Source organism: Mustela nigripes, chromosome 10 (genome assembly GCF_022355385.1).
Source record: "Mustela nigripes isolate SB6536 chromosome 10, MUSNIG.SB6536, whole genome shotgun sequence".
Classification (NCBI taxonomy): Eukaryota; Metazoa; Chordata; class Mammalia; order Carnivora; family Mustelidae; genus Mustela; species Mustela nigripes.
Genome location: NC_081566.1, coordinates 59,226,883 through 59,238,952, shown reverse-complemented (window position 1 = coordinate 59,238,952; position 12,070 = coordinate 59,226,883). Strand labels below are relative to the sequence as shown.

Below are 12,070 nucleotides of genomic sequence, written 5' to 3'. Positions count from 1 at the left end.
ATGTGATGGTTGCTGGATTAGGTAACAGCTCCGCTGGTGGAAATTGGATCTTGGAGGATGAGTGTTAACATCTCTGGTGTCCTGGCGAAAGGTTCATTTGAGTCTTGCATGGTGCCACAGAGATAAAAAGGGGCTTTTAAATAATCATTTTGTCTCCTGCACACCAGGGTGCTGGCTTCGAGCAGTAAATAGGTAGCATCAGTTCTGCTTAGACATATCACCCTTTTCATTTATTTATTTAATGTTGGAGGGCTTTTTTTTTTTTTTTTTTGGAGTCGACTCGCCAGACAGTTTCCGTGTCCATGATTCCCAACACCCGTTTTTATAATGGTTCATGCGGATTCTCCTTCTGGGCAGAAATAAAGTGCAGGCGGTAGATGGGTCCACCCATGCCTCCTGCAAGTGCACAGACACTGCCCAAGACCCTCGGAACCAGAATCTTCTATGTGATGTAGAAGATGAAAATGTTCTCTTTTATATGTTTGTATTGTTTCTGTATATATACACGTGCTACATATATATATACACATACATCCTATATATATATATATAAATGTTATATATGCACATATTATATATAACACATATATGTCATATAGGCACATACTATATGTGTACAGACTATATGTACATGTTATATATACACATATACACACTATATATGTACACATGATATATATGTGTGTTTATATATATTATATATAGCAGGGGATTCTGACATATTCTGAATTGTTTTCTTTTTATAATGATTTCAGTATGATTTAAAGATTTTTATGTATTTATTTGACAGACAGAGATCACTAGCAGGCAGAGAGGCAGGCAGAGAGAGAGGAAGGGAAGCGGGCTCCCCGCTGAGCAGAGAGCCTAATGTGGGGCTCCATCCCAGGACCCTGGGATCATGACCTGAGCTGAAGGCAGAAGCTTTAACCCACTGAGCCACCCAGGCGCCCCTGATTTCAGGATAATTTAAAGACTGTAACTCGGAGAGGACTGCTCCTCCCCCACCCTCCCCTCCCCCCGCCTTTACACTCTTCTCTCTCCATCAGGTCTCTAGTCCGGGACCGATTTCTACGCCCTGAGCTCCGAGTATAAATGCAAGCGTCATATACGTTAAGGTGTGTCGTACTCTGTCATACCGGTTTCTTACTGGCCACATTTGGAAACCAATTTTATTAAATCTAATTAAATCCAAATTTCTTTTTAAAGAGTATTTGCTTACAGGATTTAAAAATGATAGAAAAGCTAAGTGGAGTGTTAATACTTGCACTATTTTTTTTTTCCTCCTTAACTAAATGTGCCCTTTAATATGTGGGTGGGGGAAAACAGTCCGTGTAGGGAATGCTTTGTGCTCTCTGACTGTCCTAAACTTGCCTGGGGGGGTGAGGGGCCTGCAGCATAACTTTTAGCATTCTTTGCTAGTCTCAGCAATTTTCTTTCTTATTTTATTCAAAACCAGTTAGATTGCAAGCCCCACAAAATGTTAATGAGATGGGTGTGCAGAGTTGGCATGGGTGGTCTGTGCATCTCACTGATGGTTGGAAAGAAAAGGTGAAGGGGAGGGGTAGCTGAAGCTCTGGGGTTCTGCAAGGGGGAACATATTCTTGGAAGGAAAGGCCCATGGTTACCAGCACAGCGCCTGGAGGGAACTGGGCCAGCACTGTGGTCTGTGGGTGCCTATCTCTGCGTCTCCTACTTCTCTCAGAATGAATGAATCTTAGGCTGGCCCTGGGGGGATGACAGATCCAGTCTCTTTCTCTCTTTGCCACCTTCGTTGAGACCAGACATTATTATAAGATGTTTCACATACACAGAGGCTTGGTTATGGAAGGACCAGGAGGACGCACTTGGAGGCATTTCCACTGGCTCAGCATTGGGGTTGGGGGGAAGGTGGCAGTTTCTTCTCCGCTTTGGGGGGTCTGCTCCCCTAGAGTGTTCAGCACCTTGTGGAGGATATGAAACACAAGATTCAGTAGAGCAGATTAGAGAGTAGAATTTTGCACAGTTTATTTAATGACCAAGCTAAAGTGGAATAATTACATTTGTTTATAAAGAATAGCCCGGACGGGGATGCCTGGGTGGCTCAGTTGGTTAAGCAGCTGCCTTCGGCTCAGGTCATGATCCCAGGGTCCTGGGATCGAGTCCCACATCGGGCTCCTTGCTCGGCGGGGAGCCTGCTTCTCCCTCTGCCTCTGCCTGCCTCTTTGTCTGTGCTCGCTCGCTCTCTCTCCCTCTGTCTCTGGCAAATAAATAAATAAAATCTTTAAAAAAAAAAAAAAAGAAAGAATAGCCCGGAGGTGAATCTTTGAAATGACCCCTAAATGTTTTTGTTGATAAAGCAATTAAAATTCACTAAATAAAATTCAGTGGAGAAACACCCAGAAGACCCCACACACGAATGTTGGGTTGTCACCCGTAGAGGTGAGGAAGGAGGAGCTTCTGGGCTCCACTGCCAGGTGGTCAGGTGGTCCCATTATTTTCTGCACCTTTAAGGACTGGAGAGTTCTCTGATTCAGGAAATGGGTAGAGCATTGAATTATTTTCTTAAGGGACCCTCTGTGAGTGGTGGTAGGTTCTTCAGAGGACTTTGGAGGTTTGGGTAAATGAATTCAAGGCACAGAATAACATGACTAAATGTTACCCAAAGCCTGTCCGAGGGGCAACATCCCAGTGCGTCTCCTGAAAGAAGGATTTCACTGGAAAGATGTCCCCAACACAAACCTCCACAAGGCTATCACCGATACGCGATTTTATTTTAGGCGGGCACAATATTCAGGACTCGGGTGTGAGCGGAGAGGAGTCTGAATCCAGAGGCGTTCCATGTTTGTGTTCAGGTGCGGGCTTCCTTCTTTCCTCCCCGGCCAGCCACCTTCCCCCGACCCGCCCTGCACCCCTCCCCATCCTCACTTCACTGCTTTTCTCCTGGTGCCTTTCATCTCTGCCCCTCGCCGCCACTCCTGGCCCATGTGGCTCCCGGGCCGCTTGGCTGTCTGCTGTTTCATGAAAGCCATTTGCAGGGTCCCCCACAGCACAGGAATTGGGATATCCTTCTGAACAACGCTCAAGGTTGGTTCTTGTCATGCCTGATGGAAGGACAGGAGCAAGTGGTTCTGTTGGTATTGTACGTGATGGGACGCCCCGAACATCTCGGCGTCCCTCGTCTCAAGGTCATGGTCACGCCCGTGTGGGGCTGTCGTGCGAGGGCTCAGGAGACAACTAGAATGGGCAGCACCTCCTGGGGCTCCCCAAATGCACCCCACCTGGAAACAGCTCTTGATTCTCGGTTGTTGAGGCGCGCCCTGCCGTCCCCGTCCCTGTCCGTGGCTCCTTCTCCCCTGCCTGGGATCACTTCCCTCCTTTCTCCTACCTTACCCCCAATTTTTTTCAATTTTTTTTTTTAATTGGAAATTCTTCTCGTGTTCCCTCTCAACAAAGACTTGGCTGCTGACAGCTAAACTGGGTTTAGATGAGTGATTTATTTTATAGCAGGTTGTATGACGGTAGTAAAAAGAGACTGCCTAGCTCTTCTGCTGATTTTACTAAAACACTTGATCTCTTTCTGTCCCAACCCCCCTCCCCCCGACCCAGATGGCCATGGAGTTTTAATAAAAAGCAGCCATATCATTGATTGAAGTCTCCATCCTACATAATTTCTCTGAATACCTGAAATAGCTTGTCTAGTCCCCCCTCACCCCCCATCCTTTTCCAATAGGATAGTCGTCACCCAGAATGAAGAGATCTCAGTGTCCAGAGGAAAACATCGCCACTTGATGTTTCCACTGTCTTCCTGCTCTTTTATTTGCTTATTTTGTTTTATTTTTTCTTGAAGAATAACTGACATATAATAGATCTTCTTGCTGTTTTAAACTTTTTCTACTCTCCGTGCTGGTCTAGGAGAAAGGTCTCAAGATTCCGGTCCAAACAAATGGGTTCACGTAGCGTAGGTCATTTTGGAATTGAAAACTTGGGCTGATCAAGTAGTACAAAGTTAATGAGTATAAAACCACAAACTCACAGAAATCTAAAATTAGAAACAAAGAAGGAAATGTCTTGCCTTGAATTAAAAATTTGGCAGTTTGGGGATGAATGTGAAAATTCTTTTCTGCTCTATTAATTTTTTGCATCTTTGAAATTTCTTGTGGTAATACCTGCATAATACGAGTTATCAGTTAACCTGATTTTCATGTCTTGGGTATAGTTCAATGACATTAAATGTACTCAGCACTCCTCTTGCCTATGGGAAACTGTCCCTGTGAAACACCGACTCCCAGCCCCCGTTCCCCTCCACTGTCTGCCTCCAGGAATTGGGCCGTTCTGGGTAGCTGTCCTAAGTGGAGCATCATGCACTTCTGGAACCAAGCCAGCCTCTCTTTGCCTTCTCTCCCCCCAGTCCCCCTGGCCCGGCCCTTCGCCCCTTGTACACCTCCCACATGTCAAGCCCTTTGGTCATTCGCTGCACCAGTGACACGACATTGCTTTTTGTTTGCTGCACATGCTCATGTGGGTTACCATTAACCCTCCCCTCCTCTGTGTCCCCCTGCAGTCTTGAGTATCCGGGGAGCCCAGGAGGAGGAGCCAACAGACCCCCAGCTGATGCGACTGGACAACATGCTGCTGGCGGAGGGGGTGGCAGGCCCCGAGAAGGGCGGTGGCTCAGCGGCAGCAGCGGCAGCGGCAGCAGCTTCGGGGGGCGCGGGCTCGGACAACTCAGTGGAGCACTCCGACTACAGAGCCAAGCTGTCCCAGATCAGACAGATCTACCACACGGAGCTGGAGAAGTACGAGCAGGTAACCGCGGCCATGGGGCGTCGGGCATCCCGGCCCTTTAGGAAGGAGGCCGAAGAGCCATGGGCCCTGGGGGCTTGCAGAGCTCCTAGGACCAACCTCTGTGTTTCTGCACCAAGCCCCTGGCCGTACGGGAGGCCGCCGAGTCTTCAGTCTTCCCTAGGCACCCCAGCCATAAGGGCGTTTGAAAAACTTAACTTGTCCGTGATGATCTCAGGAAGCAATTAAGAGTCAGTATAAGAAATGGTGATGCTGGGGCTCTGGAACATTCGCCCATGGCCTGCAGCCCAGGTCTCACAGGATGAGAAAGGTTATTAGCAGAGTTAACCTGCGGGGAGGTCGGTGGACTCCTCCAACCTTCTTTTGCTCCTTATCTGGGGGGGATTCCTCTTCTTCTGGGTACTCTGGAATCCTATGGGAAAGGATACAAAAACTTAGCATTAAAGTCCCTTGCTCTACCCAGACTCCATTCGAGTGAGAGTCAGACATGTTCATTTGGTATGTGATACGGAACGCAGTATTCACCTCCCTCCATAAGAAGAGTAGAGAAGGGCTCAGGGCACCCCTGTAGTCAACAAAGTTCGATTCCAGTCCTCACACACCACTGATGGTCTGTGGGACATCGTGGCTCACATAGTCTACCCAAAACCTGCTGGTGAATGGCCAAGAGCTATAGATGTGGAGTCAAGGGTATAACAGGACCATGAAAACTATATGAAGGCAAACATAGGGAGGCTTTTATGACAAGGCAATAGATAAATGTAAGGTACTCTTAATGATAATAGAGCTGCTCGCGCCAAGGGACCCTCCCCCTACACACACACACATGCACGCATGCACAAGGAACTCTATGTATCATTTCTGCTTCCTCAGTCCGGACAAGCGATACTACTTGAATAGGAGTCCTTTCTTCCATCAGTAGGTAATGGATACATTTATTGTCACTTTGTTGGATGTAACATTATCCTGAAATCCAACAGTTAACTCACTTTCCTTGAATTCTTAGCTTTTTGGTTTCCCCTTCTTTTCTAAGAGTCACAAAAGAAGAGGGAGAAAAAAACAAAGGCGACTGTCTAGGTAGAAGGCAAATGCAAACTTAATAGAAAGTTTAAATTTTAAAACAGAAATGGGCATTTTAAAATTTAAAGTGAAGAAAGTTTCATTATTGCACTCCTATCTAACTTCAAAATGAATTTCTACCTAGTCCCTTCTTTTATGATGTGGGAGGGAATTGCCGTGAAGCTTGCAGCCACGCATGGTGAAACCCAACCATCAGATAGGCGTAGGGAGGGTTTGAGGGGAAGAGAATAGCAGCGATCTTACAGTAAGAACCTGTGAGTCATTGCCCTTCGCCTTCTCGGGAACGAACAAATGTCCTTGCCACAGTGTTGGCTCGTGTAGACACTTCCTGAGAGCTTCCAGAGAGCTGACTGCTTCCTGAAGGTTCCCTAACCTGATCCATCACTTAGATCTGACTTAGAGTTCAAAGTCGGCCCTAACCTATAGGATAGCTTGGGAAGACAGAGAGACATTTCCCGTAAAGGTCCCTAGCTGTCCTCTTGAGTTCTCCATACTCAGTGCCATTCCTACCTTACCTTTAAAACGAAGCCTGGTTTTCTGACAAAACAATCTATCCAGACCTGGATGGCAGGTCTAGATAGTCTCAGCACACTCCAGAGGTACAAGGAGAGCCCAGAGCAAGTCCTTCCCGCCTCTAAACCCATGACGGGGTTGGATGTTAGCCAGGCAGCTGTTGAAAACTGGCTCTATTCTTAGCTCAGGTTCACAGCAACGCACAACTGACTGCTAACTTTTGCCGACACACTTGCCCTTGTTGCTCAAGGTCATGTTGTGGTTGGGTACCCAGGACAGGCACAGTCAGCCTCTCCATTTTGAAACAGGCAAAGAGGTAGAGATCAGAGGGCTTACATTGTGTATGTGGGTCACACATTCAGTGAGGGACAGGGATGGCCCTGGAGTCCAGTTTCTGACCCTTGGTCTGAGGGTTCTCATTGGAACCCCACCTGACGAGTAGCACTCCGTACAGAGAGAGTGTGACTTGCTTGAACAGTGAAGGAGCCAGATTATCCTCTGTGACTTCCATGGACAAGTTTGATAATTGATACCTAGGAGACGCTAGGGGTAATAATATTCTCCATCAAAAACGTCTCCTCACTCTCTACCTGTTTTAAATAATAAAGAGTTTGGAAATCAGAAACTTCAGGAAAATCTCCCATTGCTAAAGAACAAATTACGTATATAGGGGGTAGTCATCCGTATCTCTTATTCTTAAAAATACAAAAAAAAAAAAATCACTTCTTTAGTTATATGGACATTTTTTGGGTAAGAACTGAATCCTACTTAACACACATTGGGCACTTCGTAATTTATTAGTGCTGCTTATATTGTTAATTATAATAAATAGTGGATTGTAGGAACATTAGGCCATGAAGCTCCGAGGTAGTATGTCTGGGAGATTTGTCTTGTTCATTTTTCTGTGGCCACTCCTCATGGGAGCTTTTTTAAAAGCAGGAGACCTCAGGAGCACCTGGGTGGCTCAGTCAGCAAGGCATCCCACTGTGGATTTGGGCTGAGGGCATGAGATTGAGCCCTGGGCTGGGCTCTGGGCTCAGCAGGGGAGTCTGCTTAAGATTCTCTTCCTCTGCACTTCCCCCCACTGCTCGAGCTCTTTCTTTCTCTCTCTCTAAAATAAATAAATACATAAATAAAAGCTTTTAAAAAATGAAATCAGGAAACCTCAGTAAAGTAAAAACGTTACTCTCTACTTTAGTAGTTGGATGGATGAAGTTGCCAAATGGGTTATTAATCATTGACTCTGTGATTTTTGTTTTGTTTTGTTCTTAGTATGGCAGTGAGGGGTAACTCGACCATTAGTTAGTGCTCTGCTAATTAGCTACCATGGCCCTCGTCAACCCCACCCCTTAAAAAAAAAAAAAAAAAAAGAACCACCTACCCGAATTGGCCATTGTTTCGTCCTGAGGTTATTAAAGAAAGCTCCTAGAGATTTTCTTTAGAAAGAAATGAAGGAAATTATTTTCGTCAGTAAACGGTGCTAGGAAGACGCTTCTCCAGCAGATCACGGCGGTAGGAAGGTATAAAATTGGCATCTGGTAATAGACAAAGCCATGATGTCAGAAGGTTGAGTGTTATTCCAAGCCGTATTTAAGAAAACGATATTCTTGGCACTTTGCAGTGTTCTCCAGCTTTTGTAAGTAATGCTGCTGGGGCATGGCCAGGGCTAACTAACAGCCCAGGCTGGGTTAGTCAGTTCACAGCTAAGAGGGTCCTGAATCCCAGTTACGTTCTTTGCTGGGATTGGCACCAGATCCAGTCTGAAGGAGGAAGGGAAGAAGTCGGGCTAACCAGAGGGTAGGAGGGAAGCTTGAAACTCTGGCATCTCGAGCAGGACACCTGGAAGGACTGGTCTTTCGTCAGTGGCTCCCAGAAATGCCCTTGACCTGGAACTTGGGCAAGGTTCAGAGGATTTCCCTTTGAAATCCTCAACTCTCTAGGGGCACCTGGAGTGAGTGTGAGGTCCCAAAAGTCACAGTCCACAGCAGAGGCTCCCCACCCCCGACCCCGTCCCAGAAGCTCTCAGCCAGTGAGGGGTCTTGTTAATGAGCCGTTGTCACCCCAGCTCTTCCTGACACCTGACCCAATGGGGGCAGCCTGGCTTCCAAAGCTGCAAGCTTGTGGGATCTGAGGAGGACATGGTGTGTGGGTCCGTCAGGTCCCAGAGAAACCTGGATCGTGATGTCCTGGCCGTCTGAAGTGGACTTGGAACTAGTCTCCACTCTCTGCTGTGTGTTTGGAGCAGCTGTTCGGCAGCTGCCTTGTTCCACCTCAGCGGTGGGTGGAAAGACCCCACTGTCTGTTTATGGCAGAGCGGAAAGGGCCCCGGGATAAAATGTCTTGGATAAACATTAGATATTGCGATTATTTTGACTCCCTGTAATGAAGCACATTATTACGAGCCCAGCGCTGGGGCTTCCCGGCAGAGAGGAATGCACTTAACAATGACTCCTCATGCCCAGCTCCTCCCCTGTTGGAGCCCCCCCCTCCCCCCCCGCCCCACCCTGGATGAGGAGGCTGCAGGCCAACGAGGGGCCCAGTTTGCACACAGAGCTTGTTGATGTGCTTGCTGTGTGCCTAGCCCTGCGCTTCCCACACCGTGGTCTCTTAGAATTGACTCGATGCCACGTTTTGTGTCCTTCCCTTTGTTTACAATTGGAGGGTGGGTTGGCAGAGAAGAAGCTGATCATACAGATGCAGAGTTTATGTAGTAATTTTCTTAGTGGAGAGCAGAATGTTAGATGGACCCGATCTATGGATTAACCTTCCACAAGTACCGGTGGGGTAGAAAGAAGGTGATCGTGACCCTGGGAAACTGGCGCCCGGATGCATCCTTACACAGCCAGACACACACCTAATGGCTCTTCTGAGCCTCACCGTACCCTTTGAGGTGGGTACCCCCCGACCCGGCCGTTTCACAAATAAAGGAGACAAGTCCCCGAGAGGTTAAGTAACTTTCCGAGGTCTCACAGCAGAGTGAGTCCCAGAGGCAGCATCTGTCTGCAGGCCATCCTGGCCCCTGTCACCCACTCTGCTGTGTTCGTGAGCACGAGGGACTCCCATCTGCATCCCACTGGACAAGACCATAGGGGCTGCTGGCCTGGCTCAAGGGTAGGAATGATTGAGTCCCTTCCCTCAGATGAATAAAATGAGGCCCTGAGTAGTGAAAGGCTTTGCTCAGACACTCACAGAGGTGGCCTCAAAGACCAGGCCTCTCACTCCCAGTGTAGACACAGCCTGGTGGATACGTCTGCCTAGGTATCTTCGGCCCACCAACCTGGAAGGATTTCTTCGAGAGCTGAGGAGTGACTGTGTCATCATTACTGCGTTCCTGACAGACAGGAGAGGCTTTGCGCTGTAAGGAGGGTGGCGGAGTGGTGTTACCATTAACGAGAGTGTTTCTGGGATTGGTATTAAGTTGGAGCCCTTTGAGTCCCTAGTTCTTCGTCAAAGACTGCCTGCCTATTTCGTTACAAACCTACTACGGTTTTATAATGTTGCCATCAGTTAACCTGTGACTAGATATTTCCGACTGACGGCTCTGCTAAGGCAAGCAGACTTGAGATGCTGAGTTATTGTCACCACGAGGAACACCAGTGGTGTTCAGAGGAGCAAGTTTGGGCCCTGAGAAAGGACAGAAATCCCCAGCTTGGGTTAGGAGGCGTTCAGGCCCAGGCTTACTCAGCTGCTCCCTTTTTGCTGCGTGCTTTAGGAAAAAGCCTCCCCTCTCCCTGGGCTTTACTCACCTGGGTTTACTCGCCTGGAGAATAGGAGAGGGGCAAAGCGAACTTTAACCTCACCTCATGAGCGGATGGCTTGTGGGTGTAACGGGAGAGCGCGCCCTTTTGCAGGGATGGCTCCTGAATCCCCCGGCACCTTGATGTCATTCCCGCAAGGCCTCTGAGGACAGATTTCCAGTTTGTGCTGTGGGTCTTCAAGAGGTCAGCAGAGGTGGGAATTCTTGTGATAAAACTGAAAGGAGACACAGGTGGATGTGATGTCTCTCAGAAGGGTTAGCTTTAATTTCCTGATTCCATTCTTTTGGCTGATGATGCAACCCCAGATGGACATGTGGAGGTTCTGCTGTATCAGAGATAATGAGCAGGGTAGACGTTCATGCCGTGTCTGACCCCAAGCTTTCATCAGCTGTTAACATTGGGGTGAAGGGTTGTGGGGTATATTTTACCCTGGGATTCACATTCTCCCCTTCCACTGTAGTGAAATCATGCAAAAAAAAAGACGATTAAGACTTCTCTTTACCCTTTTAGAAAAATCTGAATTGTGGCCAAAGTTAGAATCAAACAGGATGCAAGGCATTTTCAGGCCAGGAACTTCTTTTGTCCCTCCGATGTGACAAAACCCCCGTAGACTAGCTGGGGTGTCTCCACGTGTGTGAGTCTCTAGGAAAGCCCACGAGGCCCTCCATCCAGGCCCAGACCCTCCCCATGCGCCGGTGTTTACTGTCCTGCCGTTCCAGGCGTGCAACGAGTTTACCACCCATGTGATGAACCTCCTGCGGGAGCAGAGCCGGACCAGGCCCATCTCCCCGAAGGAGATCGAGCGGATGGTCAGCATCATTCACCGCAAGTTCAGCTCCATCCAGATGCAGCTCAAACAGAGCACGTGCGAGGCCGTCATGATCCTGCGCTCCCGGTTTCTGGACGCGAGGTGAGTCACCTGATAGAGCCTCCTGTCCCCTGGGGGGATCCCGGCTGCAGGGTTGGGACCCACACCTGGCCCTCTCTAGAGGCTGCGTTTTCACCATGTCAAAGGCCAGGTGGAAGGGCGACCTGGGAGTCTGGGAGGGAGGCTGCAGGACGACTGCCCAAGCCACTGGTTTTGGACCGCTCCGAACAGGAAACGGGGTGATGAGAGAGGACGCTTTCTCTTGCCCCCGCTGCTCACTCTGAGTGAGGAGCAGGGACGAGTGAGTGGGGTGAGAGCAAAGGCAGCGTTCTCGTCCCACTCAGTACCCCTTTTCCCGGTGTGTGTTAGAGCCCCAGGCTGTGGCGGGCTTGCTGGACGCTGCAGTGACCCAGGCTCTCTAGAAAGATGGTGCGGTTTGAGACCTGAGGTCTTTTCCACACTGCAGACAGGTAGAGAGTGCACTGAGTTCAGCTCAACGAGTATTTGCAAGTAGATCACCATGTGGCATCCTCTGGGCTAAGTTTCAGGAGCACGAAGATGAATAGGGCCTGGTCCCGCGGGCCCCAAGGAGCAGGGGCTAGTCTGCTGGGCACTAAATTTTCAATCAAGATTTGATGTTTTCCATCTGGCATTGGTACTCATGAGAATTCAGTCGAAGAAGCTGGATAGAAAGTTCCCCAGGATGCTTGGGCGGCTCAGTTGGTGACGCATCTGCCTTCTGCTCAGTCACAATCCAGGGCGTCCTGGGGTTGCAAGTCCTGCATTGGGCCCCTTGCTCAGCGGGGAGCCTGCTTCTCCCTCTCCCTCTGCCCTTCTCCCCTGATCATGCTCTCTCTCTCTGAGACAAATAAATAAAATACTTTAAAGAAAAAGAGGTCATCTTAAAGTTAAAACCTGAGAACAGAGAACCAATAATCAGTCCTTGGCCCATACTCTCTAGACCAGTGGATTGATCCAGATCCCTCCAGTTTCTTTAATTTCTGCTAGGCAGCCTGCAACTTGGTGATAATCGTGTCTTTCGTATACCTGAGAGGAGGGTTTTGATCAT

General features: G+C 48.6%; 1 protein-coding gene across 5 annotated transcripts in view; it reads left to right on the top strand.

The window, feature by feature from the left end:
* Window positions 1–12,070, top strand: part of PBX1 (PBX homeobox 1) — a 278,651-nt gene that overhangs the window by 217,289 nt on the left and 49,292 nt on the right. For all 5 annotated transcript variants that reach the window (XM_059413407.1, XM_059413406.1, XM_059413410.1 and 2 more), the window contains 2 exons: window positions 4,541–4,785; window positions 10,853–11,043. In XM_059413407.1, coding sequence (XP_059269390.1) covers window positions 4,541–4,785; window positions 10,853–11,043 — 436 coding nt within the window. The remainder of the gene's footprint in view (window positions 1–4,540; window positions 4,786–10,852; window positions 11,044–12,070) is intronic.